The 27,489-nt window shown below is 38.0% G+C and overlaps 1 protein-coding gene across 1 annotated transcript in view; it reads left to right on the plus strand.

The window, feature by feature from the left end:
• Positions 1-149: 149 nt before the first annotated feature.
• Positions 150-27,489, plus strand: part of SCFD1 (sec1 family domain containing 1) — a 45,098-nt gene continuing 17,758 nt past the window's right edge. Inside the window, exons 1-15 of the mRNA XM_042813656.1 lie at positions 150-230; positions 4,102-4,172; positions 5,008-5,096; positions 5,788-5,878; positions 6,580-6,702; positions 7,091-7,178; positions 9,661-9,750; positions 10,816-10,871; positions 11,832-11,917; positions 13,642-13,741; positions 16,828-16,967; positions 17,827-17,917; positions 18,258-18,331; positions 19,365-19,446; positions 26,827-26,923. Of these exons, the coding sequence (XP_042669590.1) occupies positions 200-230; positions 4,102-4,172; positions 5,008-5,096; positions 5,788-5,878; positions 6,580-6,702; positions 7,091-7,178; positions 9,661-9,750; positions 10,816-10,871; positions 11,832-11,917; positions 13,642-13,741; positions 16,828-16,967; positions 17,827-17,917; positions 18,258-18,331; positions 19,365-19,446; positions 26,827-26,923 (1,309 nt within the window). The 5' untranslated portion in view covers positions 150-199. The remainder of the gene's footprint in view (positions 231-4,101; positions 4,173-5,007; positions 5,097-5,787; positions 5,879-6,579; positions 6,703-7,090; positions 7,179-9,660; positions 9,751-10,815; positions 10,872-11,831; positions 11,918-13,641; positions 13,742-16,827; positions 16,968-17,826; positions 17,918-18,257; positions 18,332-19,364; positions 19,447-26,826; positions 26,924-27,489) is intronic.

Here is a 27,489-nt window from a genome sequence, read left to right on the forward strand (position 1 = left end):
ATTCGGGCTTAAGGCTCAAAGCATCCCAGTGCAGCTCGCGCTTGCTGGGCGCAGGCCGCGCGGAGCCTCTCGCGAGCCGCCCGGCAACGGCGGGAAAGAAACGGCTCCGCCCCGCCCCTGTGCTGGGCCGCCACGTCGCCGGTCTACTGCGTGCGCGGCAGTGGGCGGGAAGCTGCGGCCGGGCTGGCGGCGAGGCAAAATGGCGGCCAGCATCCGGGAGAAGCAGACAGGTGAGCGGCTCCCGCGTTTTCTGTCGCTCGGCTCGGCCGCTGTTCTGCCTGCAGTGGGGAAGGAGAGCGGTGGGCCTCAGGGTGTAGCTGGGGGCTTTTCTGGGAGCCTGCTTTCCTCCCCGCCCTTTCCCTGACGGCTCCTTCGGGTGAGATAGAGGCGTCACGGTGCCGCCTCGATCCACCTGGGGATCCGCGGCCGGTTTGGGCTGCCGGGCGGCGGCCTTCTCCATCCCCAACCCCTCTCGCCGCGGCGGCGGGTACGGTAACGGGCCCGGGGCTCTCCTGTCGAGGGGCCCGGCCTGCCGGGCCCGGGGAGCACAGGTGTCCAGGGACGCGGCCGCAGGTGCCGCTGCGATGTGGAAATCACCCCCGGGGGGGGCTGCACGGGCCGGGAGCAAAGGGAGCGGAGGTCGTCTCTGTGGGAGGGGGCTGTGCTTTCCCTTCGTTCGGCTTCTCTGGCTGTGGGAAGGGTCAGCCAGAAGCGTCGTTTTAAGGTGGAAAAATAAAACAACTGCTTTGTTGTCCCTGTTAGGATGATACTGAGGTCCTGGAGTGCTTACTGACCTTTAGGAAATTCATTATTAATTCATAATTACCAACTCAGGCTCCCTGTGGGAGATATTCTGTGGGTAAAAGGGTTGGTTACTCAGTCCCTGCTTGTGCACTATTGAGTTCATAATTGGCTCCTTCATCTCCCTCTTGCTGCTGCTCTGTGGTGCAAGGGGATGGCTATCCATGTGAATGTATCCCTAAAACGTAGAGTACATCAGGCCTGCGTTCCTGCGTACTTTGCAGGTTTTTGTCTGTAGTTTGAACTGTAGTCTTGTCATCTCCTCCCCCTTGACCGCTGCTTAGAGGATTCTGGGTGCATTCATTTAACATAAGATACATAAGATCACCTGCTTAAAAGTCTCATCCTTTTTGCTAAGTCCTTTTTGAACTTAATATTTTTCCAGCTTCTCTGTACCATAATTATATGTTCTCTGATCTCACCATAGTGTCCATCTACCACTGATGGAACTGATTCATGTTCTTTTACGGTACTTTTTCACATACTTACACCTTTTTGATAAAGCCCCTTGTCATTGAGCCTTTATTCCCTGCAACTTTATTCTTTTATCTCTCACTTGACCTCACTCTCTTTCAACCAACGTTCATACACATTATCTCCTATTGGGGCAGTCACTTGCAAGGAGGTAGATGGAAACAAGTAAGAGGTGTTCAGCAGGATGAAAACACTTTGTGTAGTACGTATGCCGTTGTATGTGCCTGTTTCTGTTCTGCTGTGGCCCTGCTCTATAACCAGAGTGTACCACTGTACCCCACTGTAAAAACCCAATCCTTGCCCCACAGAGTATTCAGCATGAAGTGGAAGAGCAAGAACGGAAAAGATAAGCAGCCAGCACATCTATAGGTTTTGTGATGGTCGCAACATGTTGGTAGTCTGATTGTTGCTCTTTTGTAGGTAGCTGAAGCAGAGTTTTAACTTAAACGGTAACCTCTACAAGGAAGTTGCTTCAAATGTAGTAGTTCCAAAGTACATAACCACGTAGCTTTATACAAAATTGTTTGTACAGCTGAGCAAGGAATGAAAGATGCCATGGCAGCAAGGGAATAAAGAATTCAGGAACAGTCTGTAAGCAGCAGCTTCTGAGATTGCTCCATGGTTTAAAAAAAAAAAAAAAAGTATTAAGCAACATAGAAGGTTTGATTCTAGGGAAACCTATCAATCACTACCAGTCTCAGCAGCCTGCAAAATCCACATGAGCCTGCAGCAAGCATGTCCCTGTGCAACAGTACCCTGTTCTCAGGAGTGCAGACAGATGAAGGGGAACAGCCGCCCATCTACTTGATCCCTGCAGGTTGAGGCATGCCTGAGTCTGTGTTCTGTCTGTGCTCACCAATACAGGAGGGTTGGTCAGCAGAGGGCCACTGAGATAGGCAGGGTTAAAGCTCTCACCTCAGGCAGGGAGGCTCCCAAAGTGGGGTTCAGCCTGCCTACAGTAAGGGCTTCAGGGGGAATATGTGGGAAGGACTCTGGGAGGAGAGTGCCAGGCTCTTTGTGGTGACTGCGGGCATAATCTGAAACAAGACATGTTTGAATTGGATATAGGGAAATCTGTTCTACCACAAGTCAGATGCTGTGCAGGTTGCCAAGGGAGGCTATGGCATCTTCTTCCTTGGAGGGTTTTAAGGGCTGGCTAGGTCCCCCAAGGAACAAGACCTGGCTTTGCAGCTGATCCTTCATGAGGAGGGTGGGCTTGAGAGCCCCTGGGGTTCCTCACTGCCTTGGCTACCCAATAGTGCTCTCACAAGCAGTTTTCTGCCTGAGAGTTGGAAGTCACTCATTTTTACCTAGATAGGCTCAAGTAGTCAGCCCAGGTGAACCTCATGAGTTCAGTCAATTACAGTGTCTTGCACCTGGTGCTGGCAGCCCCTGCTACCAATACAAACTGGAGAATGAAAGGATTGAGCATAGCCCGAAAAGAAAGAACTTGAGGGTGTCCAGCAGTGTTCGCTTGCAGTTAAGTGGAGCTCAGCTACATCAAAAGAAGCAATGATCAGTAGATCAACTGAGGTGATCCTGCTCCTTCCCTCTGCACTGGTGAGAACTCACCTGGAGTACTGTGTCTCGATGTGGAGTCAGTACAGGAGAGGTGTGGATCTGTTGGAGGGTGTCTAGTGGAGGGCGGTGAAAGTGGTCTAAGGAGTGGAACACCTCTCCTATGAGGACAGGCTGAGAGAGCTGGGGCTGTTCAGTGTGGAGAAGAGAAAGCTCGGTGGATCCTGATTGTGGCTTTTCAGTATGTAAAGGGAGCTGTAAGAAAGAATGGGACAGACTCTTCAGCAGGTTCTGTTGTGACATGGACAAGGGGAAAAAGGGTTTCAAAATAAGAAAGGGGAGATTTAAATTGGCTATAAGGAAGAAGTTTTTTACTGTAGGGGTGGTGAGGTGCTGGAATGGATTGCCTAGAGAGGCAGTGGATGCTGGAGATGCTCGGAGTCAGACTGGAAGGGGATCTGAGCAACCTTATAGAGAGCTGTATGTGTCCCTTCTTCATTGTAGGGGTTTTGGACTAAGTGACCTTTGAGGGTCCCCTCCAATTCAAATGATTCTATTAACTGCTTCTATTTATGAGTAAAGTGGAGTGTGTAGCCCTGATGTCTGAAAGTTTTTTTTCTCTTTGCAAAAGTCTATGACAGTTGTGTTTTTGGATTTTCAGAGGATAGCCACAAGCTTATGTTGATGCAATTAGATTTTTACTTTTAGCCAAAGCACATGGGTGTATTGTTTAATCGGGTGAATGAGGAAGGTCTTACTTATGAGCCGTTAGAAAGTGGAGGTAGATGGAAAAAATTGGCTTTGTTTTGTGTATTGAAGTTAAATGGATACATGTTCACAGAATTTTCCTGTTGCAAATTAGGGGTGCCTTTGTGCTCCCTTATGCAGCAGTTTCTTACAAGAGCTCAAAATGTTGAAAAATAGTGTCAGTCAGTCAAAGAAGTGCCCCGTACACTACATGATGTTTTGATGTGGAATACTGAAACCCAAAAAACATAGAACCATGACAGTGGCATACTGTGTGTATAGTGTTCTGATTAGGTAGGAAGAAGCAGAATGATAATAAAGCAAATTAACTCGTAGGCTGCAAAATGCACTTTTCAGGAAGAGTCTGAAATTAGTTTCAAGGCAAAATATAATAGAATATAGCCCATATATCAAAAGCTGCATGAAAAATGCACACGTGATTTGTTGCCTTTAATTTTTAAGTTTTTCTTCTCAAACAGAATATGAAATCCTGCTAGCATGTTTAATGTCTGTTGTTAAAGTGCAAAGAGGATGAAGTATTGCTCTACTTCTGTTTTCCAGTGGCTTTGAAACGTATGCTGAATTTCAATGTTCCTCCTGTTAAAAACAGCACAGGGGAGCCGGTATGGAAGGTAAGGACTGCATGAATGGGAATAGGAGAATTTTACAGTGTTTAAAAAAATAAAAATAAAAATAATTCAAATTATCAAATTTAAACTAACTCATGAACTCATGTATGTTGTCTTGTGTATGTAACTTATACAGAATATTTTTTCCTGTGTGATATGAATACAGAGCTAAACATCAGAGTTACTGAGAAAAAGACATTTGACATATTGGCCAGTTAAGTATGCTGTGACTGGTTCTTTAGGCAATATATTAATGAGCAACTAAAGAGAGTGTTTTTGAAAGGTGCTTATACCTCATGTGTGGCAGGAGATTGCACGATACCTTATGGGTGCACTTAGGAAAAAAAAAGAAGCATGCAGAAAAGAGAGAACTGTTGGGAGCCTCAAGTTTAAGACAAGCTGAGTTCAAGCTGCCCTCATTAACTTAAAAAAAAGTAAATAACTTGTCACTTGTGAAAAATTAGTGCTACTTGAAAGCATATATTGTTTTCTCTTTTCGTTAATGTCTTTCTCGCTCTGTGCTTCTCCCACTGTTTCCCCCCACACGTAGTCAGAGAAATGCTGCATTTATAGTGACCAAGTTCTGACAACAGATTCTTGTTTGACTTCCATTTTTTTCAGAAGAAAATGATGGTTTTTTTCACTTTATCATAGTTTCTTAGTGAGTTTTTTCTTTTTTTCTTTTTTTTTTTTCACAAATGGAAACCTACTACAAAGTAATAAATTGGTACATGTTTATCATTCTTAAGGTTAGGACAGTAGTTCCTTAAGCCTAAACTCCTGTATCCACAGTTTATTGCTTAAAAAATAATAATGAAAAAATGTATATCTATTTCAGGTTCTCATTTATGACAGATTTGGCCAAGATATCATCTCACCTTTGCTGTCAGTGAAAGAGCTGAGAGATATGGGGATCACTCTGCATCTGTAAGTACTTCTTCAAAAGAGATTTTTTTCTTCTTTAAATGACTTTATCTAATATTTCCCTGAAATCGTGAACAAACAAAAAAAAGGAACTTATTCAATGAGTAACTGCTAAAATAAGAATTATTTAGTGTTCAGTAGGATTTCCTATTGTATAGAGGAGGCCTTTGCTCAGAAAAGTGATGAGAAATCTAGAAAAAATTTTTGAGAATGCCTGGACAAATGCCCATATCCTTTTATATATTTTAAAATTATTTTGGCACAAACTGTTTACGTGAGGCAATGCATGATTTTTGCTTGTGTTTTTACACACAGACTTTGTCTTCTGTCTGTGATAAGGAGCTTTAAGTGTTATTTTAAAGGGTTTCTCACATATGGAGTTCACGGGTGCAGTATTTTACCATGAATGCAGTATTTTACCACAGAATCATCTGTTTTTTAAGATTTCTGAAGCCTTTTCTTAAGCTTCAAATAAACTTCAGAGAACTCTGTTGACTCATTCAGCTATCAAAAATTATACAGATACAATTTTGCTATTTTTTCGTGTTTTGTTTGTGCTAAAATCTGACTAAACATAAGAACACGTTCTGGAAAATTAGATTTGTATCTGCGTAAATAATTGAATTAGCATTTATAATTTTATATAAATGAAAAGAGGGATACAGCGGAGATGGTGTTTTTATTTTCTTTTCAGGCTTTTGCACTCAGATCGGGATCCTATTCCAGATGTTCCTGCTGTCTACTTTGTAATGCCAACAGAAGAAAATATTGACAGAATGTGCCAGGTAACGTGCATATTTAATATTTAAGATGAGTGGACGCAGCAGGCGTTTGAGATAGTTCTGCATTGGTGTCAGCATGACTTCTGTATGTGTAGTTCTTGTGCGTATCTGTTTTGCTTCCATTTTATCTATGTCAACATGCCACTGTGTGTGAAATATTATCCAACATTTTTACGTGTAAAGCTGTTTCCCAGAAAGTAAAAGTGTAAATATGTCTTCTGTCTGGGGCGTAAAAAGATGAGAGTCAGCAGGCACAGGCTGAAATGCAGGCAGTCGGTTTGACCAGGGACTGCATGGAGTTGTCTTTGTTGGAGACGTTTGAAACTCGACACAGTGGTGAGCCACCTCCTGTTTGACTCTGCTTTGAGGCAGGGGCTGGACTCAGCTGTTTACTTTCTGTGAGAGAAACAGATGGAAGGTAGACATAGTTGTTGCTGGAAATATGTGGAATAGTAGCTGCTATCTGGTATCTTAAATGTTATTTCCTCATTTATTTTTTTTTTTCAGTTCTCTGTTAGAATCTATCAAGCTGTGTAGTCAAAACACTTCATGCAGGGCTGTATGTTTAGATGGCCAAGCACTTCAGAAAAATTGACTATGGATAATTGGAAGATCACATAGTAAAAGGTTGTGTATTTTTTAATAATTAATGTATGTGTTAGTACATACTCAGGCAAAAAGATTGTGGTTTGGCTTTCTTTTAGGATCTTCGAAACCAGCTTTATGAATCTTATTATTTAAACTTTATTTCCGCCATTTCAAGAAGCAAACTGGAAGATATTGCCAATGCTGCCATAGGTGCTAATGCTGTAGCTCAAGTGGCTAAGGTAAGAAAATGCTCCAGTCTGTGTTGTACAGCATAATACTGTTACAAGTATTGCAGTCTTAAGTAACTGCTTCTGTGCCACAGACAGCTTTCCTGACTGAAATGTGAGCAAAATAAAAGTTTAGTTAGGTTTGATGACAGACATGGATTTACTTGGGGAAAAGTATCTGCAGCCATCTCATTAATCCAGCTTAGTGTTATGTTTCGTCTTAGTCCAAAGCCCAAGTGCGTGACTGTTGTACTGAAAGAGTGGAAATGCAGTAGTTGCAGAATGTTTCTGATCTCACTAACTCACTGTGTGCATCCAGTCCAAAAATAAGTAGCAGCAAATTACTGGTGTTTCTGTACTTCACTCTGGACTGTTCTGACCATTCTTCCTTTATTTTTAGGTGTTTGATCAATATCTTAATTTTATTACTTTAGAAGATGATATGTTTGTATTGTGTAACCAAAACAAAGAGCTTGTTTCATATCGTGGTAAGTAAGATTTCTTTGTATAAAAGATATTTTAAAGTTGAAGTTTACTTTTGAAGTTACAGTTAACATCTAACAATGATTTTTATTTTATGTTGATACAATCAGACTTTAGGATAATCTGTCAGATGTATAGTTTAATATGAAGTAAGCAGTTCATACATCTCAGTTTAGGCATCTCTACTGCAAAGCTACTGTAATACTGAAAATAATTGTTTTCTTAAATGACAAATTCAGGAAACTAAAACTGCACCTCGGATGAGGTTGTTTTTTTCCTGTACTGTCACACGTACAAAAAAAGTGTTTTCACTTACACTTGTAGGTAGGCACAGTGGGTGGCTGCTTTGTTTAGGCACTACTGTTCAGTTGCAGTCTATATGCAGTTCTTAATTAAATATTTTGGTTTTTTTGCGAATGGTCAGCTAGAAAGTTACTGTAGGTAATGCAAAGCAAGAAAGATAACTTCAATTGATAGAGTATTGATTATGTATCAATTGATTATGTATCGTCTAAACAGTGACCAGTCAGTACCTGCTTTTCTTGGTCAACACATGAGAACATGCATCCAAGCATGTGGGAGTATGCTGGGAATGTGCTTAGGATCAGGGACTGGAGTAGCACAGGGAAGAATCTGGAAAAAACATTACTGAGAATAAAAGGTGATGGCTTCTGTGACCATGTGGACCCATTTACTTTTGTCCACTTCTTTGTGAAGTTGAGTTGAAAGTGAAGCCAGTCTCATGGAAATGTTCTTGCTGTCTTATCATATGGTTTCTGTTGGACCCTACTCTAAAAACAGTGAGGATGCCCTGAATCACTTACCTCTGTAGGTGTTACTGCAGTAGCCTAAGTAGACAACACATGCTACTTGTTGTCGTTGTCATCCATTTTTTCCTCCCTTCTTTCACTTTTGTACTCCTCTGAGCCATTCAATGTGCTAAACTAGCACAGAGTGACTGTCGCTCTACCTGCATTGCTATCTGATCAGGTGGCTGGTTAGTACAGGGTGAGTTGTCTTGCTGCCCTTATTGCAGCTTCCCTCTTCTCTCTCTTATATCAAAACCAGTAACTTTGGAGTTGCAGAGTATTCTGTTCTTTTGGTTGACTCATTCAGTAAAAGATAGCGACTCATTTGTGTTATCTGCAAATCCAGTGCAAGGGAAGCAGAAGATGCATGTGAGTCAGGCAACACAGCACTTATTTTAGCAGTAGCTCCTCATTATGTTACTGTAGTCACAACATCTACACAAGTGCCACACAATTATTCCTTTATTTGGCTGCACAGAGTACTCACTAGTGACTGGGTAGAGAGATGAGAAGTCTCTGTACAGTTAACATTTAGCAGTGAGGATCTTTTGTCCAGTATCCAAGGTCTTTCTTGGAATCTGGATCCATTGTACTGAGTTTGGCCTTCCTGGGAACTTATATCAGTGTCAGGGAATTAGAGTGGTTTTTTTTGTTGTTTTGTTTTTTGTTTTTTGTTTTGTTTTTTTTTTTGAAAAATGATCTTATTATTACTTTAAACTAAAACCAGTTGTTAATAACTTTAGCAATAATTGTTTTGCATTGTGTTTGTGTGTGTATATATGAAGATTATTGACCGTGCCTCATGAGATTTCTACTAGCTAACAGAATTTGAATTGAAATGACTGAAAACGTTTGCACCTGTCAGTTTGTGTGATTTGTTTTTTCTCTCTTGGGTTGCTGAAATTTGCTGCTCAATATACAGTTTCACACTATGTTTAAATCAGTACAGAAGTGGACTATTTCCAAACGCTGATGGAACAGAAATCTAATCTCCTATACAGAAGTAATTAGTTTTCCAGTAGAGCACTGAGCTGATCATCTCTCTGTGAGATGATCATCTCTCAGTCTAACCCAGGGAGGCAAAAGAAATGCATGGGCAGTGAAGAAGTGAACTCTTTGTAGAGGGTAGCCCTAACAGAAAACTGCCACTTTGTAATCAGTTGTGTAATCTGCAAAGTCAGTATAAATCTGGTGGTGATGAAAGAGAGAGCATGGTAACATAGTTCAGTTACATAGAAGGTTTTCATAGCCAGAGTTCTGTTTTTCTATGACTGCAGAGGAAAGAGTAAATGGCTAATACTGCTATGAAGTGTATGTACCTGACATCCTGTTTGATGCTGTTTGAATGCTTTGAAAAATGGTTTCCAAGTAGATGGCCATTCTTGTTTCATAATGTGATTCTGCAAGAGGGATTTTTAATAATGCAAAGATAATCTGAAAGGAGGCAATGGGGAGAGGCTGTGATATTGGGCTTTCCATGGTGACCAATAATCAGTTTATCTCAGTTTTTAACTTTAAAAAAAAAAAAAAAAAAAGAAAAAAAAATGGAGAGGAAAAAGTAATACTATAAAAGCTGTTGGTAGTTGACGGCCGTTAGGTAAGAGGATCACTTTCTTAGTGTTGATGTGGTATAAACTTTTTTTCTTTCACCCTGTATTTAACTCTTTTCCTGTTTCAGCCATTAACAGACCAGATATTACAGACACTGAAATGGAAACAATAATGGACACTATTGTTGATAGCCTCTTCTGTTTTTTTGTTACACTTGGTAAGTTTTCAAATTTTAGCATATTGTCCATTCCTTTTAGAAGAGACCTATAGTCAGTGAGATACAGAAATTTTGTAATTTTTGTATAGCCAAATTAAGGCAGAAGTAGGCTTATGACAGATACCTTAATGGTTTGCTGAGTGGATTATTGATCTTTGTAGAATTATTCCTGTACGTCACTGCTGAAGAAAATAAAGGCTATGCCATGTGAGATGTGACATATTTTGTCTTCGGTATCAATGGGTGAGGAATACTGAAAGTTTTGGATTCTTTCTTTTCGGAAAATACTAGTTTGTGCTGGAGGCCAGCAGTGCTAGGAGTTTGGATTTTTTTAAGCTCAAAAAAAGGAGAAAAACATCATGCAACCCTTGCAAGGGTTTAATTAAAATACTTCTTGGAATATGAAGATAAACTTTATTTATTTGCGTTACTATGAATTATGTTGTTGCTTAACCCATGCATTTTTTATAGTGATGCCATCTACTGTAAGTTGTCACTGTGATCAACAGATCCAAAATGGTATTCCTATGGGTGGGATCTCTCTGGGGCAGTCTTGTGGGATTTAAGTTGTCATGTTCATACAAAAGAATTATTTCCTATTCATAGGTGAGATGCAGAGCTAATGATTTTTAAACCTGAAATTCCATGGAAAATGTGCTTTGAAAATGACATTTCCTGTATTGAGATGTTACTGATACATTACTTTGTGATTCTTGCTACATTACTTGTTATTGCTTTTAAGTGAGTTCTGACCTTACGAAACTAAGTTTTAATGCTTTCCTATTAGAGTTTGTTTAACCAATACATGATATGCTGGCTGTCTTTCTAGAATGTGTTGTCTTTTTCATAAATTCATGCATGAGAGTTAGTTTTGTTAAACTTCAGGTAATGTACTGCTATGGAGTATTTTTTTGATTCAGATTTAAAGAGAAAAATTTAATATAAGGATTGACTGCTGGAGAATTTTATTTTCAAACTATTACTAAAAAGTTGTTTTCTGCAAAGTACACTGACTTATAGTCTTAAAACTGTAATACTAGTGGAAGTTGATCTGTCTCTTATTAGGAGCTATTCCTATAATCAGATGCTCAAGAGGAACTGCAGCTGAAATGGTGGCAGTGGTAAGAAATGATTTTTCTAAGAGTGTTGCTGTTGTAAATTTTTTCGTAACAGCTTGTTTGCTTTTTTCATTGCTGCATGGAGATTTAGTGGCATTGTCTCCTGTTCTTAGTGAGGAAAATAAACCTGGAAGGACATACACCAGCCTTCCATTACGATTTTAGTTCCATGGAACTCATATTTAGAAATCGTAATACTATGAAATCAGCTGATGAGAAACTTAAATCTGAAGGATCATTTGTGCTTTGGAGTTCTTGCAGGTTTTCTGACAGGCATTAAAATTAGAATCATGAACCTATAAATAAATTTTATAAAAAGTTGCAGTCTGGCACCAGTTTTCCTGTGTCTGTATAGGAATTTCTTTGTCTTATTGAGACACCCCATAGGTGTGAGACATTTTTATTATATTAAAGTAATCTTGATCGTCAAATAGGAAGGAAATTACCAAATTAAATTAGAACTGAAAGTTGCTACAGCAGTGTCTTCACTAGGGGTCACTGTGCTTCATTCTGTATTCCTCATAGCTTTCTTCATCACTGAAGCCTTAACATTGGTAAAACCCAAGCGTTCAGCCTGCGTGTGTTCATATCAGGGATATTCTTCATTTAATGAAGCGCTTTTCTACAGCAATATCTGACAAGCCAGTTTACTGCTAATGTTCTGGTTCCCTGTGGGTGTTGGTATTTTTTATTCACACATTTAAAGAGAGGATGCTAATTATCTAAGAGGAATTTTACTGGGTATAAAGTAAATATCTTCTGTAGACTCTTGGGTCTGGGTATAAAAACTGGAGGGAGAAAAAACAGGGAAGAGATTTCTTGGGCAGATCTAATGTGAAGTTGACCGTAAATGTCTTACCTATAGGAAGTATTGAACCAGCATGATATTTAAATGTTGAGGAAATAAATAGGTTAAGAAATCATTGGTCCATTAAATACTGTTTTGTATTTTTCTCCATGCAGAAATTAGATAAAAAGCTCAGAGAGAATCTAAGAGATGCCAGAAACAGTCTTTTTACAGGTGACACTCTTGGAGCTGGCCAGTTCAGGTAAGGTGTTAGTAATAACTGTATATTTTTATTGTTTATATTTCAGTTGTCTGTAAGATCTCACTAGGGTAAGTCACCACTATATGGTGAAAACCACAAGGATTAAGTTCAAATTGTGTACTAAAGTAGTTGTACTCCAAAGATTGCATATCTCTTAGTATAACTGGGTCGAAACTTACATGGCTGAGACAGTGAGACAGAAATTATTTAAAGAAGCAGGCGGTTCTGTTTGCCCTTTCATCATAGTCACATTGCAGTGCTGTTATATGCAGCTGCATTTCTGAGCATTTGTTAATCAACCTGTAGGTCTTTAAAAAGAAAGAAATACCCACTTTCTCACTTTTGAGCAGTAACCGTTGTAATTATGTCAGCTGATCTCTGTATCTACCAGAGGAGAGCTGCATAAGCAAGTTGGATGATTAGACAGTTAAGAGCTGTCGTGCATTTGAATCCTTTTAGGGGAAAGGAGAGTTGAGAAAAGATATTGCAGGTGCTTGGATGTGTCTGAAATTTGTTTTTAGTAGCCTCTCCATCATCCCTTTGCTCCAGTTAGTTGAATATTTCACTGGCTGCCTTACAAAAGCATGTTATGGTAGTTTACGCTGTACTAAAAAGGTGAGGAGATCTGTTAGGAAAACTGTAGCTGAAGGCAGAGGTTATGGTCTCCTAACTGGAAACAAAAATACCCAGTTTATTTTTTTATTATGTGGATATTACAGATTTTTATCTCGTTCTGTGCAGAGCTTTGATTTTTAAAAAAAAAAAAAAAAAAAAAAAAAAAGCCACGAAGGTTGTGGGACAAAACAAAATGGGATTGAAAGCCTTTAGGAGAGAGAGCATTGCTGTGAAATTAGTTCCTTTATTTTCATGGGAACTTAATTTTTATGGAAATTGTAACCAGTGAACTTCCTTCAGGAGAGTAGCGTGCTTTCCTGTTAGGATAGCATTATTACCCTCAGAGAAATCAAGCTGCAACATAAAGGAGTTATGAGAACCTCCAACAGCTAAATGGTGGCTGATCCTGATTTTGCTTTCCCAAATGGCACAAGCTCTTGAGATTATGTATCTGCATGTAAATACTTAACCCAGAGCATGGAATTGTCTGTCCAAATAATGTAGCCATCACATTTACTGTAAGTTTTATGTTTGCTAGGGACACCAGTTGTCTTTCTGTCTCCACTGTTAATTTTTATATGGCTTAACGCAAGATATTTTGGTGTTTGGTTTTTTTTTTTTTTTTTTTTCCCCCTCATAAAATTGTGTTAATGATGTAGTTGCAGAATTTCAGAAAGCAGTATTTTTTTCTTTACAGACTTGATATACAAGCAAAGAGTTAAAATAAAGTAAGGGAGTTGAGAGGCAGATTTTAAGTTTGAAGTACATAATAGGATTAAGGTCGAGTGTGACCCACTCAGGTTCTTACAATATTGAATGCTTGTTTGAAACTCAGATGTGTATCCACTTGAGGAAGTATGTGTTAGTTAATAGTTAAAAGGCTAGTTATTCTTTGGTGTTCTGATGTCTGCTTAGTATTTTTTCACTTGTTACAAAATACTGGCAGTGATCAGTCCCAGAAGCTTTGGGGAAGGCTGGTGGAATTCTTCAGTAGGAAGTTACGCTTTTAACTTAAAATGCAATGTAGAAGGTGGCTGATATCGCTCAGGATGTTACTGGGATGTTCTGAACGTATTTAAAGAAGTACTAATAAAGTGTCATCTTTTCAGCTTCCAAAGGCCCTTATTAGTCCTTGTTGACAGAAACATAGATTTAGCAACTCCTCTACACCATACTTGGACATACCAAGCTTTAGTGCATGATGTTCTGGTAAGAACAAATCTGATTTTGTTACCAAAAGTATCTTTTCACTCAGCTTGTTATTAAACTTAATACCAGATTCTCTCTTAACCCAAAATCTGTTTTACTTCTATTTGAAAGTAGGTGGAAGGTTGGAGGATTGTTTGAAAAGGTTTCTTTAGCAATGACTTCTAAAGCTGTCAAAAATTTGAAATCTTGATATTATTATAAGATGCTTAACTCAGCACACCTAGATTATTCCTCAGTAGTTCATAATCACTTTTTAACTGCAAATTCTGTACATTCAGTTCATTTTTGAAAAATATTTGTAATGAGTTTTAAAACTGATTTTAGTATTAGCTTGAATTTCCAAAAACATGTCTGTTTTACTCCACAAGATGTTGTGGATGCTCACTATAAACATGCCAAGTGGTACATGACCCTACTGTGAGAAACGTAAAATGGGTTTATTTTTTTAAAAACAAAGGTCACCTTTAAGCCTTTTCCTCGAGTATAAAACCAGTAGTGATGAGGCACTTGAATGAAGACAAATACTGTTTATTTGGGATTTGTCTATTTCATACATATTTACATCGTTAATAATGCAAAAAATGAGTAACAATAATTACTTTCTGGAGGCTTTTTTGGATTGTACAGTTAGTAATGCAAATCATTTTGGTATATAGCTTTGAGGAATAATTTGCTTTTATTATTGAGGCTGTTAGAGGAAGGTGTAAAATATACGCGTGCATCTATGTACATACAGTAATTTGTTTGTATGTGCCTTTAAATTCTATTTCATATACTTTATGCCTTGTGAGCAGTCCCTTCCTATTAACCTAAAGGGTGGGATTTCTTTCAAGTGAACGTTTTTTGCCGTGCTGTAGGACAAGCTGATATCAAAATGGTGGTTTGTGCTGTTTTTCTCCAATAACTGTTGAACACGGAAGACTTTCAATTAGAAATATCGCATTTCTTCTGTTTGCTTTTGAGAGTCAGTGAAAGAATCGGGAATTGCTATTGCGTAAAGTCAACACTTATTTCTGCTCGTTGCCTGCAAGCCATTGAAGAGCAAATGCTCAGTGACTGGCTAGTAAATACCTGCCATCTCCATGTGCCTCCTCATCAGCTGCTGGCTAGAGAAAGTTGTCTGGTGGCCTGAGAACGCATTGGGTTGGACCTTGGTCCATCAAGAGGTCAGGTATTAAAGATATAGTGAAAACTGAGTGCTTACAGATATGGAGAGGTACTGAAATAACATGACAAGAATGGTCTGAGAATCATTGAATGTTTATCTGTTCAACATAAGTTTCTGGAAGAACCTGTAAGTATTGTGTGCTGCTTCTCTTTTTTGACTGAGTTGACCAGATAACGTATTTCTTTAATGAAATTATTATCAAGTTGCCTGTGATTCCATGTCAACGCAAAACAAAAATTAATTTCAAAACCAGTTGAGTTATTCCCATTGAAGGCAATCATGACAGATTCTTCACTGATGGAGCATAATATTTTTTTAAATGACCGTGTAGCCTCTCAGAAGGCCATGAATTGTAACTAGAAGTATTACCAGGATGTTAATTATGTACGTTTTATCTTCACGTTTGAAGCTCTTGGTTAAAATATCCCACAAGTTCTGTGAGGTGTTGAACTAAGTGCTAACTGAGCCACAAAGTGGAGTTCTGTGTCCTTTGAGATGATAATGGTGGTGTTTCTACACGTAAACAGACGTGTGCAGAGATCCCCGTTTCGGACTAAAATACCCTTTGGGAGTGGTTACAGAAAAGTGGGAGGTACAGATAGAAGGCTTTTTAAAGACAGAATGTGGAGGTCAGATGAGGAGGACTGGAATCAATAAGAACTGTTTTGGTAAAACTTGTAAATGCCAAACCTAACATGGAAACTTGGGTCACTGGTGAGTTAAATTGAGTCAAAACATAGATCTCCATTAAAAATTACAGCTGAGTTTTCAATTAAATGATTATTTTTTCCTTTAACTTTGTAGTGAACAAATGTACCTTAAAAATAGTCTAGTTTTACTGAAACCTTAATCTCATGCTGTGTAATATGAGATTTCTGCTCATTGGGCTGCATGTGTTTCCTTTGGGAAGCGACTTGGTTTTTCTTCTGTTTCTGGCATGGATAGCTTGAAATGGAATTCTGGAAGTGTAAGCTGTGCCAACTGATAACTAGAAACATTTTTAAATGGTTTTTATTTGACAGTTGCACTTACAATGAGAATAACAAGTTTTATTTCTGGAAAAAATACACATTTTAAAAAATTCTTGACACTTCCAATGAAGTCAATATTTTAACTCCTCTAGTCATTATTTTACAAGAGATCACCTGTGAAATTGCAAATGTACTTCAGAGGGGTTAGAATAAAGTTGGCATGTAGGGTTCTTGCTCATCTCTGTGTTGAAAATTAGGGGTTATGCTGCAGAATGCACAGAGCTGTCATTGGCAAAAGTAATGGGGAAAATGAACAAAAAGCACACAGGGAAGCAAGCAATAATAATATTGTATATGAACATAACTCTGTCATCTTCCTGAAAGATGTAGATCCTAGATCTGCTTATCTGTGTAGTAGAGAAGAATGTGTGAAGAATGTTCTCATAAATAGTCCTTCCAGTAGGTACTGCTGACTAGATATTGTTGGGAGCTTCCTCGCAACTCTGTTAAATTTGCTGCAATTTTTTTTTTTTTGCAATTGTGTAAGTGGAATTCAACCTTAGAAATCTTTTTTTGTTTACAACGAAGATTTCCATTACTTTAAGGTTTCGACCTGAGTATTTAGAGCTTAGTTATTACCAAATAACCTATTTTCTGTATGGGAAACATTATTCCTGTCATTTCATTTGAAGAAGATTTGAGAGTTTTTCAGAAGTGCAACTAATTTTGGAGGTCTTGCGTTACAGTCATTATTACCAAACTGTTGACTGTCATCTTGGGAAATTTTAATTTAATGCTGTGTGAGTAGCTTTTCCAGTTTAAAAAATAAATAAATAAATAAATAAAATCTTGAAGATAATTGTCTGAATACAGAAGGCTGATTGAATGATAAATTAAATGATTAAATGTCAAATATTTACATAACATTCCTTTTCTTTTTCCCTCAGGATTTCCATTTGAATAGAGTTAACTTGGAAGAATCAACAGGAGCAGAAGGTACTCCAGCAGGTGCTAGACCTAAGAAAAAAAATAAGAAATCCTATGATTTAACTGCATCTGATAAATTTTGGCAGAAGCATAAGGGCAGGTAAGCTGTGTTAGATACAAAAGTGATGTGGTATTTGCTTGATCGGATCTTATGATAGGATTTCCTTAGTTTTGTTTGACTGTGATGACATATGATTAAATACTACAGATGAGGCTCACAAATTGGAGCGTGTGCTTGGGAGTTGTGTGGTAGGTTTCAATTTTATTTTTTTTTACTTTTTGTAATAGACTTAGCTATTGAAATCTGATTTTACCTGCACAAATAGCAGGACTGGAGTACAGACATAACTGTCCTTAGTTAGGAAGCGCAAAAAGAAAAATGAATGTATGCAGTCTTCACTCTTATTCAGATAAGAAATACCTTTACAAAGTTCTGTCTGCCTGTTATTGCTGTTATTTATTTATTTATTCAAAGGTTATTGCTTTTAAAGAAAGAATGTGATTAATATGGCTTGTCCTGTGTGTTTTGCTAGGCTTTAAATTTTAAAGGGAGAATTCTCTACGTGTAAAATTACTTCCTTTAGTGAATTTTAAGATAAATAAAAATAATGAGATGAATATAAATTCTGAGTATTCTTTCATGTTGTTATAATTCTATTTTTAAGTTTCTTTGGACAGACTTTTTTTAATGGAAGGATCATTGTCCATATTCATTCCATCATTCATTGTATTTGCTTTTTGTTCTGGAGCACAAAACCGTTTATCAGCATACGTGTATGTAGTTACTGCTTTCAGTAATTGCTTAGGAAGTCAAACGTAAAACATCATTATTTTCACATATTTGGTAATATTAATGTATTGGTATTTCTGAAATACGTTTTCAACATCACCTTGATTATAGAATGTTCTTGAAATGATTTGTGGATCTTAACTGAGCCTAATGCAGAGTATTACATTAGTCCTTTTCCAGAGGTAGCTGAATCTGTCCAACAAGAACTGGAATCCTACAGAGCCCAAGAAGATGAAGTCAAAAGACTTAAAAGTATAATGGTACGGCTGACCTCATGCTTTTCATTTGAAAACTAATAGGACTTACATATTTCCTAGCCCCCTCTGCTAGCCAACAACCAAAAATGTCAGTGCATGCTGAGTTTTAGGTGTAATGTGAACTTAGATGTAGGACTAGGAGTGCCATAATTCATTAGAAGGTTCAACTTCTTGCACGTATTGGCATTAAATTTACGTAATTTCCTTTATTGTAAAACACAGTCCAGACGTTAATATCACTATGAGAAAATTGGTCCAAAATGCACTGACTGTATTTCTGTGTATCATCTTCATACTCATGATTATTTTCATTTTTCTTTACAAACCATTGTGCAAAAACTAGGGCATAGAAGGGGAGGATGAAGGAGCAATAAGCATGCTTTCTGACAATACGGCTAAGCTTACTTCAGCTGTTAGGTAAGTAGTCAATATTGCATAATTTTTTAATTGGTTGGGAACTATTTTTAATTCTTTCATTCTTAGTATCCTTTTAAGTAAATATTTTTTAAAAAAGACTATTCAGCTCATTAATAAAACATAGATGCTGCATTATTCTAATTCAAGACAGCACGTCCTCCACAAGGTCTTCTGCATGCTGCTTCAACCGCGTGTGTTTGATAGTGCTCTAAACGTAGAATCATAGAATGGCCTGGGTTGAAAAGGACCTCAAAGATCATCTGGTTTCAAACTCCCTGCCACGGGCCCTTGAAATGTTTCATCAGCAGCAGTGCTGAAGAACAAAAGTGCATTGTAGATTTGCTTGCATTCTTTCACCACAAAAGCATCAACTATCTCTGCATTCCTTCCTTAGAAGAAAGTTAAAGAAGTCCACTTCTCAAAGCAACTCCTTGCTTTGTACAGTGGAACTGATTACATTTTGTATCATGTAGCTACTGTGACATCTCTTGGCAAAATTGTAGTTCCTTCTTAAGAAAGCTGCATGGGAAGCTTACTTTCCTGCTCCTGGTTACCTAACTTTTTGAATGACACTAAAAATCTGAGAGTTAGACATGTTCCTAATCGTGAATCTGTTTTTCATTCCATTAGTTAGCATGTTATTTGATAATTCTTTGATTCTTTGACATTATTTGATGTTCTTTTGCATTGATTTGACAGATATTGAAACTTTAATCTGTATCAAAAATGAACTAAATGTTGATTATGTAAACCGTAATTTTAATATATGACTTGTTTAGGTAAGAAGGGCAAATACCTGTTGTTGATCATGAGCTTTCGATAGGAATACTAAATTGCCCATGTTGTTGGTATTTTTTTACTAATCAAGATAAAAAGCGTGTGGATTACTTTGCTGTATCTGGGATTCATTAGATCTATATTTTGAAATGTTTTAGTTAAACTGTACTGTATTCCATAATTTTTCTGTAGCAAGTATGCACAATTCAACTAATTGCTGCAACTCAGCAGATTAGTTTGTATTTAATCTTTTCAGCTCTCTTCCAGAACTTCTGGAAAAGAAGAGGCTCATTGATCTGCATACAAATGTTGCAACAGCTGTTTTGGAGCATATAAAGGTAAGATGTCTCTCTGAGTTCAGCTTTCTATGAGTTAATTGTATTCCTTACCTGGAGAAAAATACTTGAGCAAGTGAAGTGAGATGTGAAAAAAAAAAAAAAAAAGAAGGTGAGCTTTCTGAACTGCATGAACCCTTTCATAAATCACAATATAACATTTCCTAGTGTTGAAGGGTAAGGAGGAATGAATTTTGCATATCTGTGTATGAGAAGTGAGGTAAATGCCCTTTTCTTTGTTTTGGAATTTACCACTATACTCTTTGTTTTGTTTTTTTTTTTTTACTACGATGGCCATAACCTTTATTGGGCTGAAATCTTTCTAAATTAAGTTTATGAAAAAGTGTTTGGTTTATTTTTGGGACACGTCATGGCCAATTATGACTGAAGTCTAAGCACTGATGTTATGTTCATTATGTGCTTTATGCACTTGTCAAGAATACTGTTCACCAAATGAAAGTGATATCCAGAGATGTGGCAATAATGACGCAAGTTACCAAACTAGTCTTTTCAGCAGGGTCTGTATTAAATGTCTTCTGTGTTATTTGTACTCTTAGGAAAGATATTTCTTCACTTTTTTGTTTGTCTGCTGCTCTTTTATCAGGGAACTTGCAGATAGTTTTGTATCAGGTAAAGACTTTGGTTATTACTCAGGTAATCTTGAAGATACACCTACTTCCACAGTAGACCAAGAGAAATTATAGGTGAGACTTTAAGAAACAGTGCATTTTTTTCTAGAAAGTGATTCAAGCACCAAGTGTCGTTGGAAAGTAGTTTAGAAAATGTTATCCATGCTATTTAAAAGTGATGGAATGCAACGTGTTCTGAAAACTACTTCAGCATTCCTCAAGTGTGTGAGGTGCATCCTCAGTTATTACTGCTGCTGAACTTTTTCTTAACCAAGCTCTATGAATGAATTTGTTTTGAATTTTAAGATATAGAACAAAATACAGAATAGTTTTAAGGTAAAAGGCACCTACAAAAATTGAATCCAACTATCAGACTACATTAGGACTGATCCGAACTTAAAGCATACCATTAAAAGCATTATCAAAATGCCTCTTAAACATGGACAATCAGGGGGCCATCAACCAGATTTTCAAGACGTCTGTTCCAGAGTCTGACTGCCCATTCAGTAAGTTCTTCCTAGTGTCTAGTCTGAGCTTGGTTGAACATGGTTTTGAGCAATGTACAGGCATCCTGTCTCCAGGGAGAAAAGCTGAGCACCTCCTTCCTTCTCTCCTTTTCCTCCCCAGGAAGTTGTAGAGGGCAATAAGCTTGGAGAAAAGGAGGCTGATCTTAACAAACCCAAGGGTTTGACAGAAATGATACACCCATACTTATATGAGTTTTTAGGACAGAAGCCAGATTTCAGAGCAGCATGTGGAATAGAAACAACAGCATTTCTGATAAACAGTGTCGTCTTTGCAAAAGTCTGAATTGGGATGTATTTGTTTGTTCTTGATTAGGTGTCACTGAGATACTTTCCTGTCACCTTGAGTTGTCTTTCTGCAGCAGCCCTCTGCTAGCCTTAGTCTCCCTTCTCTGACAGGAGCCTGCCACTAGAGAGCTCCCAGGGAGCAGGGATCAATTAATCCATAAATGATTCTTATTTCTTATTCTGCAGAGCGCTCTGTACTTTTTATTACAGAGCTGTAGAAGACTGAGACAAATGAGCGTGTAGTTTCTTCAGTACATTGATGATGCGTGTCTCTATCATTGTTTCTTTGCTTTAGAAAGGATCACTTCCTTCTCCAAACACTGAGGAACTAACTAAACTCAGGCTAGTGCAGAAACAAGTTTTATAATTTTTTCCACTGAAACTTACCTACACAAGAGTATTTTCCCTAAATGATTGTAAAATTCCTCCCAGTTGCTTTGTGCTGTTTTTTTTTTTTTTCTGTCCTTTTCAATCTCTAGAGTGACAAAAAAATACCCATGCAAGGTGGGCAGGTTTAAAGTACAGGATGGTATGTTACTGTGTGCATTTCTCAGAAATACTTTCACCACAAAAATGCATAATCTCAGCCAGTACTTTTTAAAGAAAGTCTCATGATACTTTGAGGCAGTACTGCAGTGTGTTTTATGTGAGGTTAAAAGAGAAACCAGACCAGGATAAGAGGAAGATACATTTTTGGGCACATGTACAGGTCATGAGGATCTAGTAAGACACTACACTTGTTTTCAGGTTATTTTCACTTTCACTTTGATCTGGAAGCACATTCAGACTCTAAAATAGATTCTCTGCATTGTCAGTTACGGTTTTTACTACAGCAAATATGAGTGTTTTTATTCTTGCAGGTGTGAGAATCAGTGCAAAGAATGCTATGAGACCTGCTCTAGTTAGCCTAAGTGAGTTTAATTTCTCTTACATCATATTTTAGTGCTCAGTTTACATCTTCTTTCCATGTGGTCTTGGATAATTTTCTAAGACACAGCCAGAGGAAACCAGAAGTGAATCACATGCTCAAGGGTCCTGGCAGTTTTCTGGCATATTTAAATATTTAGTGAAATGATGGAAAGAACGCATCACTTTTTTCACTAAGTGAACCATCGGCTATTTATTGTCAGCGCTTAGAACAAATTCGTCTTCGTTATGCATTGATTCTTCTCTGAAGATGCTGGTAACTGATACATTTAAGTCTAGAATTGCAGGTATCTCTCTCTAGCTACTGTGGTGTTTCAGGTAATGCCTGTCTTTGCGTGTCTGTCTCACACAGATGCTCACATTACTGAAGAATGTTAAATTATGGCACGTACACTTACGCTTTTCTAAAATATTCATTAGCGAGAGGGGTAGATGTTAATCTTGCTAGAATTTTATATAGTTTTAAGTATTGAATTTCTATGCAAATTACTAGCAGTGATAGATTACTGACCCTTGTTTGGTTTGGGTTTTGTTGAATCCCCATGTAATTTTCTTACCACGCTTTTCCAGTTTTGCTTGATTTCAAGATCTGATGCTGTGAAGGATTCCGTTATCTGCATGGCCTTCCAAATTAACCATTTCATATTTTTTAATGGAATCCCACTATTTTAATGGTTCTTTTGTAAAACAGGTCACGTTTCTGTCTTACCACAGGAACAAAAAAGTGTACACAGCTAAATGTTTATGTCATAGTGGTCTGGGTCATTTTTCTCTAATTCAGCACAGGTGATTAAGTTACTGCCCAGCAAATAAGTTTTTTTCTGAGTTCAGTTGTATTGCCCTTTCTATCATTATCTTGTGGATAGTTGTGTACAGCTCAGTAAGAGGGAAATGGCTGTGTAGCTGCTGTTCCCAGCTTTCTAGAGTGCCTCTGCCTCTTGAAAGGAGCAGACTAAGCCAATTTGTTGCAGGAGGTATCCAACATCTAAACAATTTAAATTATACAGCCACAATTTGATTTATTATGGAAAGTAGATTGATGTCATTAATTCACTACAATTACAAGAGTGATTAATTCACTTTGCTAAATCTTAACATAAGTCAGGTACCTTTCAAAATTCAGACTTCACTCAGCAACAAGTAGTAGTCAGTAAGCATCTCTCAACCTTGAGGAGTAACCCAGAGAAGCATTCCAGACCTGAGGGGATTGCTACTATACAGCACACTGCTTCTGCAAGGAGAGCTCAAATCAGGCTTTCTCTGGCTGCTGTACTTAGAAGGTAAAGCGATTAGTCCTAGTCAGAATATCTTTCGTGTTCTTCATTGTTTCCCTCTGAGCCCTGTTATCAATAAATGTGATGACATCCATCACACTTCAGTTACCTGGCTAGCCTCACTCACTCCATTGACTTCTGCGGGGCTGTTATTTCAGGTTGTTTTCTGTCAATATCTTTGAGAAATTCCCTCCAGGAAGTTAAAATATGATTATTTTTTTTTCTTTTTCTGCATATTCTCTCTCTCCCTCTCTCTAAAAGGAAGTATCTCAGTAAAGAGAATAGGAGAACCTCATGATGACCTTCTAGGATGTTTCAGTTAATCCTGCTTTTCCCCTTTTCTGCCTTAAAAATGAAGGAAATTTATGCTTGTTTTGGAGTCCTGTGCTCAGGTGGAGATTTTGGTGCATTTCAGTAACTTATTTGAAAATAAATTTTGGCTTCATAACAAATTGTTTTTAAAGATGCTAAGTTGAAAGCTTTCACAAATATTAAATAAATAAAGAAGCTGAAATGTGGAGCTTTAATTACAATAGAGATCCTGTCCCTTAACTGGAAATGAGAAAGGTCATTGAATGGTGTTAGGGTGGAATAAGATGTTACATTAGGAAATGAAGAGCAGGAGGCAGAAAGGAATGTAAATGTAAACGCGTCTTTATTTTTCTTCACCTTGCTATCCAGCTTGGCAGCCATAAGGACCTCTTTCTTGCTGTCTTGTCTTGTTGAATCTACAGGATTGTTTAGCTCCCGTTCCCCAGCTTTTACTCTTGGCATGTCTGAGAGTTTGTCATTGAGTGAGAAAAATGGCACTTTCCTCTAAACCGGGACATCTGCTTCTTATCAGCACTTTTTGGAATAGTTGGCTCTTTGGGAAGTAACTGTCTCATTGATATGACATATCTGGGAAATCTGTCAAAAGGTAACTCGTAGTGTTTGTGGCTTTTCAGTAATCCTATGAAATTTTACTTGGTGTCCATCTAATTCCTCACATACCTGCATAAGAAAACTACTGCCCTAATGAGCACTTTCTCTGTAACGTTGGTTAGTCACCTGCTGATGAGAAAACTAAGTGAACTCACTGTATTGATCCATATCAGTAGGTGTGTGTGTGTTGTGTACTGTGGGCAAACATAAAGGAGGGGAGTTTTTTAGGATTGTCAGTTTTCTTTTTGTGAAGAGTGCGAAGTTCATGCTTCAAAAACCACTGTCCCAAATTTTGCAGAGTAAGTATGTAACTGCCAGTAATATTTCTGTTCACGCTCTAAGTACTGTGGCTGTATGCAGCCAGTGAGTTTTCTTTGCTGCAGTTACTCTGTTTTTCCCTACCCAAACAGTCAGAAAGTAGCACAGAGTTGGGAAGAATTTTAAGCAGTTTGCAATGAAAATGAGTTAAGAATTGTAAATCTACTCTTACAATTTGAAGTATCTCATGTTGAAATTATTTTATTTAGAAATTGACCTGTAGACAAATATTTTGAGTTAACATATTTGTTTTATGTTGTAGAGGTTTTACATGCCATCTGAATAAGTTTGTCTTAAATGAAACACCAGCTAAGATAATACAGGCACTGCCAAATTCAACAATAATGTATTTATCTTAATGAGATGAAGTTTCCAGATTTTGTGAAATCCTTTGTTAGTTGGATGCCTTTTGTCAGGGAAAAATATTTTAAAGCTAAAGACATTGATTATAACTCCTTGTGAGGAACTTAAATTTACTTCAAACACAAAAGGAAGTGAATATAATGCAAAGTCTGGAAAAAAACGTAGTGGCTTCTTTGCAGTTGTTTTCTGTATCTGGAGACAGTTAAGAAAGCTTATAATGCAAATTAGAGTTGTCCAGTCTTGTGGAGACAGGTCACAGAACATGTCTGACATGCCAGATACCAAATTGCATCTGAATGAAACACCTGGAAAAAGGCTGGCAGTTCCTGTCTGTTGTCTGTACAGTAGTGTAGCATAGCCACTATCATTGGTTTACCTTTCAGCTGAGTAAGGTATGATCAGTGCCTTACAGCGGTGTAACTGTGGCTGTGAGTACCCTCCTAATACGAGTACAAGGCAAATACAGCTTTGAGAGAAGCTCTACGTCTTTTTTTTTTCTCATTCCACATAACTTTTATGTAATGCCAGTCGCAGTGACAAAATAAGATATTCTTCTACCTCTAGAAGTAGCAAGTGATCAATTCTGAGTTCACTTCATGGAAACTGCTGCAGAGATAGAGCTTGTTAAAATATCCCTGAGTACGAGCTTCTACAAAGGCTGAATTGAGGTGGTGTTCTGCAAGAAACTGCTCTTCACAATGTGTTGGGTAGATAGTAATGAGAAGTAGGAGTTTTATGTGTGTGATACTGTAAGGCAAGTGGCTGCCTGCATAAGCTGACTGCCAACAATTTTCAATAGTAAAATACTCTGGTGACTTTTTATGTCGTATTTTCATCCCTAACTCTTACTATACTCAAATGTGAAATATCCTAATTTTCTTCTTTTCTCTTTCCTTCTTATCTTTGGTTTTTTTGTGTTTTTTTTTTTAATTTTTAATTTCCTTATTTGTGTTCTTAGGAATAATTGTAGTAGGATTCAGAAGCAAGTGAGACTTCCAATGTTTTTCTGTTGCTGCCATTAGAACAACCACTGCACTGGGTTAAAAGGTGCCATAACAATTTTTCATGCCTCAACAACATCGGGCAGAAAATGTTCAGAATCTGTTAACCTGAGGAGAAAGTGTGGTGACTCGTGCCTTACTCTGCTAACACCATTTCAGTCTCCCAGTGACCACAGTGTGGAGCTGAAATGCTTCCAAGGCAGTGAGATGGAGATCCACTCTACCAGTCTCCTTCTGGAGTCGTTGCACAGCAGCATTCCTATAGCCTGAATGTGTTCAACAGGATTTAGTTAGTGGCCAGAAGTTGAGGCTTTGTAAGCTGAGCCATTGTAATGTTTGCTGTAATTCTACATTTTAATAAAAAAACTGTGATGGAACATTAGGTTTCTAAATCAGTGCTGGAATGCATTCTTCTGTGTTCAGATTGGAACTGATCAGATGTGCAAAGCCTGGCTGTCTGTGCACATGCACTGAGTGCTGTCAGTAGTTGCATGGCCATTCCATAGAGCTTTTGCAGTAGCTGTGGTGTCCTCCCTAAAAAAGGATTTTCTCAATTTGGTCTGCATGCTCTCGTAATCTGTCACAGTAAGACGTTGTATTTTTAGAGACTTTTTTTTTCCAGTGTTGGCCAGGTGACCTAATTATGAAGTGTTCCATCTTTATTGAAATAGCTCCTTCATACCAACAGACCTTCAGATTTGAAAGGAAAGCTCCCAGTCTTATCTGGGATGATGCTGTAGTGGATTTAGGAATTTCCTGCTTGTCTACACTGAGTAATTGTCTCATTGACTGAGAGACTTCATGTTCAGCATAAATTTGACACTATGCGTGATGGCATGAAGTTTGCAGCTGCGGCAAAAGTAGAGTTTCAAACAAAGCTCCTCTTCCAGTCTAGTATTTGTACATCGGACCTCCTTTGCTTAACTTGCATTTTCACTTCTACTGTGAGAGTAGTGTCAATTTTCTGAGGTTGATAATGGCAAGCATTATTTTTTTTTTTTTCTGGCGATTTATTTAAAAACTCTTTTTTTAAAACAGTTGTGATGACTAAAACCTTTTGAAGAGGAAAGAAATATTTGTCACAGTATGAAGAATCAGTTACAGTTAATAAATTGTAATGTTTATTCTTACACAGACTAGAAAACTGGATGTGTATTTTGAATACGAGGAAAAAATAATGAGCAAATCTACTCTGGATAAATCTCTGCTGGACATGATTTCTGACCCAGATGGTGAGTACTTTAGATCTGAACTTGGTATCAACATGCTTTGAGATGCAATAAGCACGTGCTATAACTTTGTGGACAGTAAAGAGCGTATGTGTGTTGCAAGCTGTGCAGCTTTGTAAAGGAAACAGCTTGTCATTGATTCCAGTAGTGGTCTAGCATGTTTATTAATAGGGTGAGTTATATATTAAAAAAATGGTGACTTTTGCAGTTCCATAAAAATCCATTTCTAATTCTGTGTTGCTGAAGGCTGTAAGATTTTAACTTCCTTGCTTCTCCAGCATTTACTAATACAGCGTGGAATTGTGTGTTCTGAACAGCGCTGGTTCTTTAGAATTCCACGCATCATTAAAGCCAGAATGGAACAGGGCATTTCACTGGATTTGCTTAGATAAAGGGGCAGTAGGTAGGTAGCCTTTGCTTGGAGGGTGGGGAGGGAGATGGGTGGTAAGATGGTGGAGAAAAGGGAATCAAGCTATAAACTGGGCAGATGGCTGACAGACGCATGGGGGTTTGATGTGCCTTCACACAGCTGTAGCAGATCTGTTACCAGCACCCAGCAGCAGAGCTTC

Source organism: Centrocercus urophasianus, unplaced genomic scaffold, assembly GCF_019232065.1.
Source record: "Centrocercus urophasianus isolate 14NV4802_14NV808 unplaced genomic scaffold, USGS_Curo_1.0 seq_14, whole genome shotgun sequence".
NCBI lineage: Eukaryota > Metazoa > Chordata > Aves > Galliformes > Phasianidae > Centrocercus > Centrocercus urophasianus.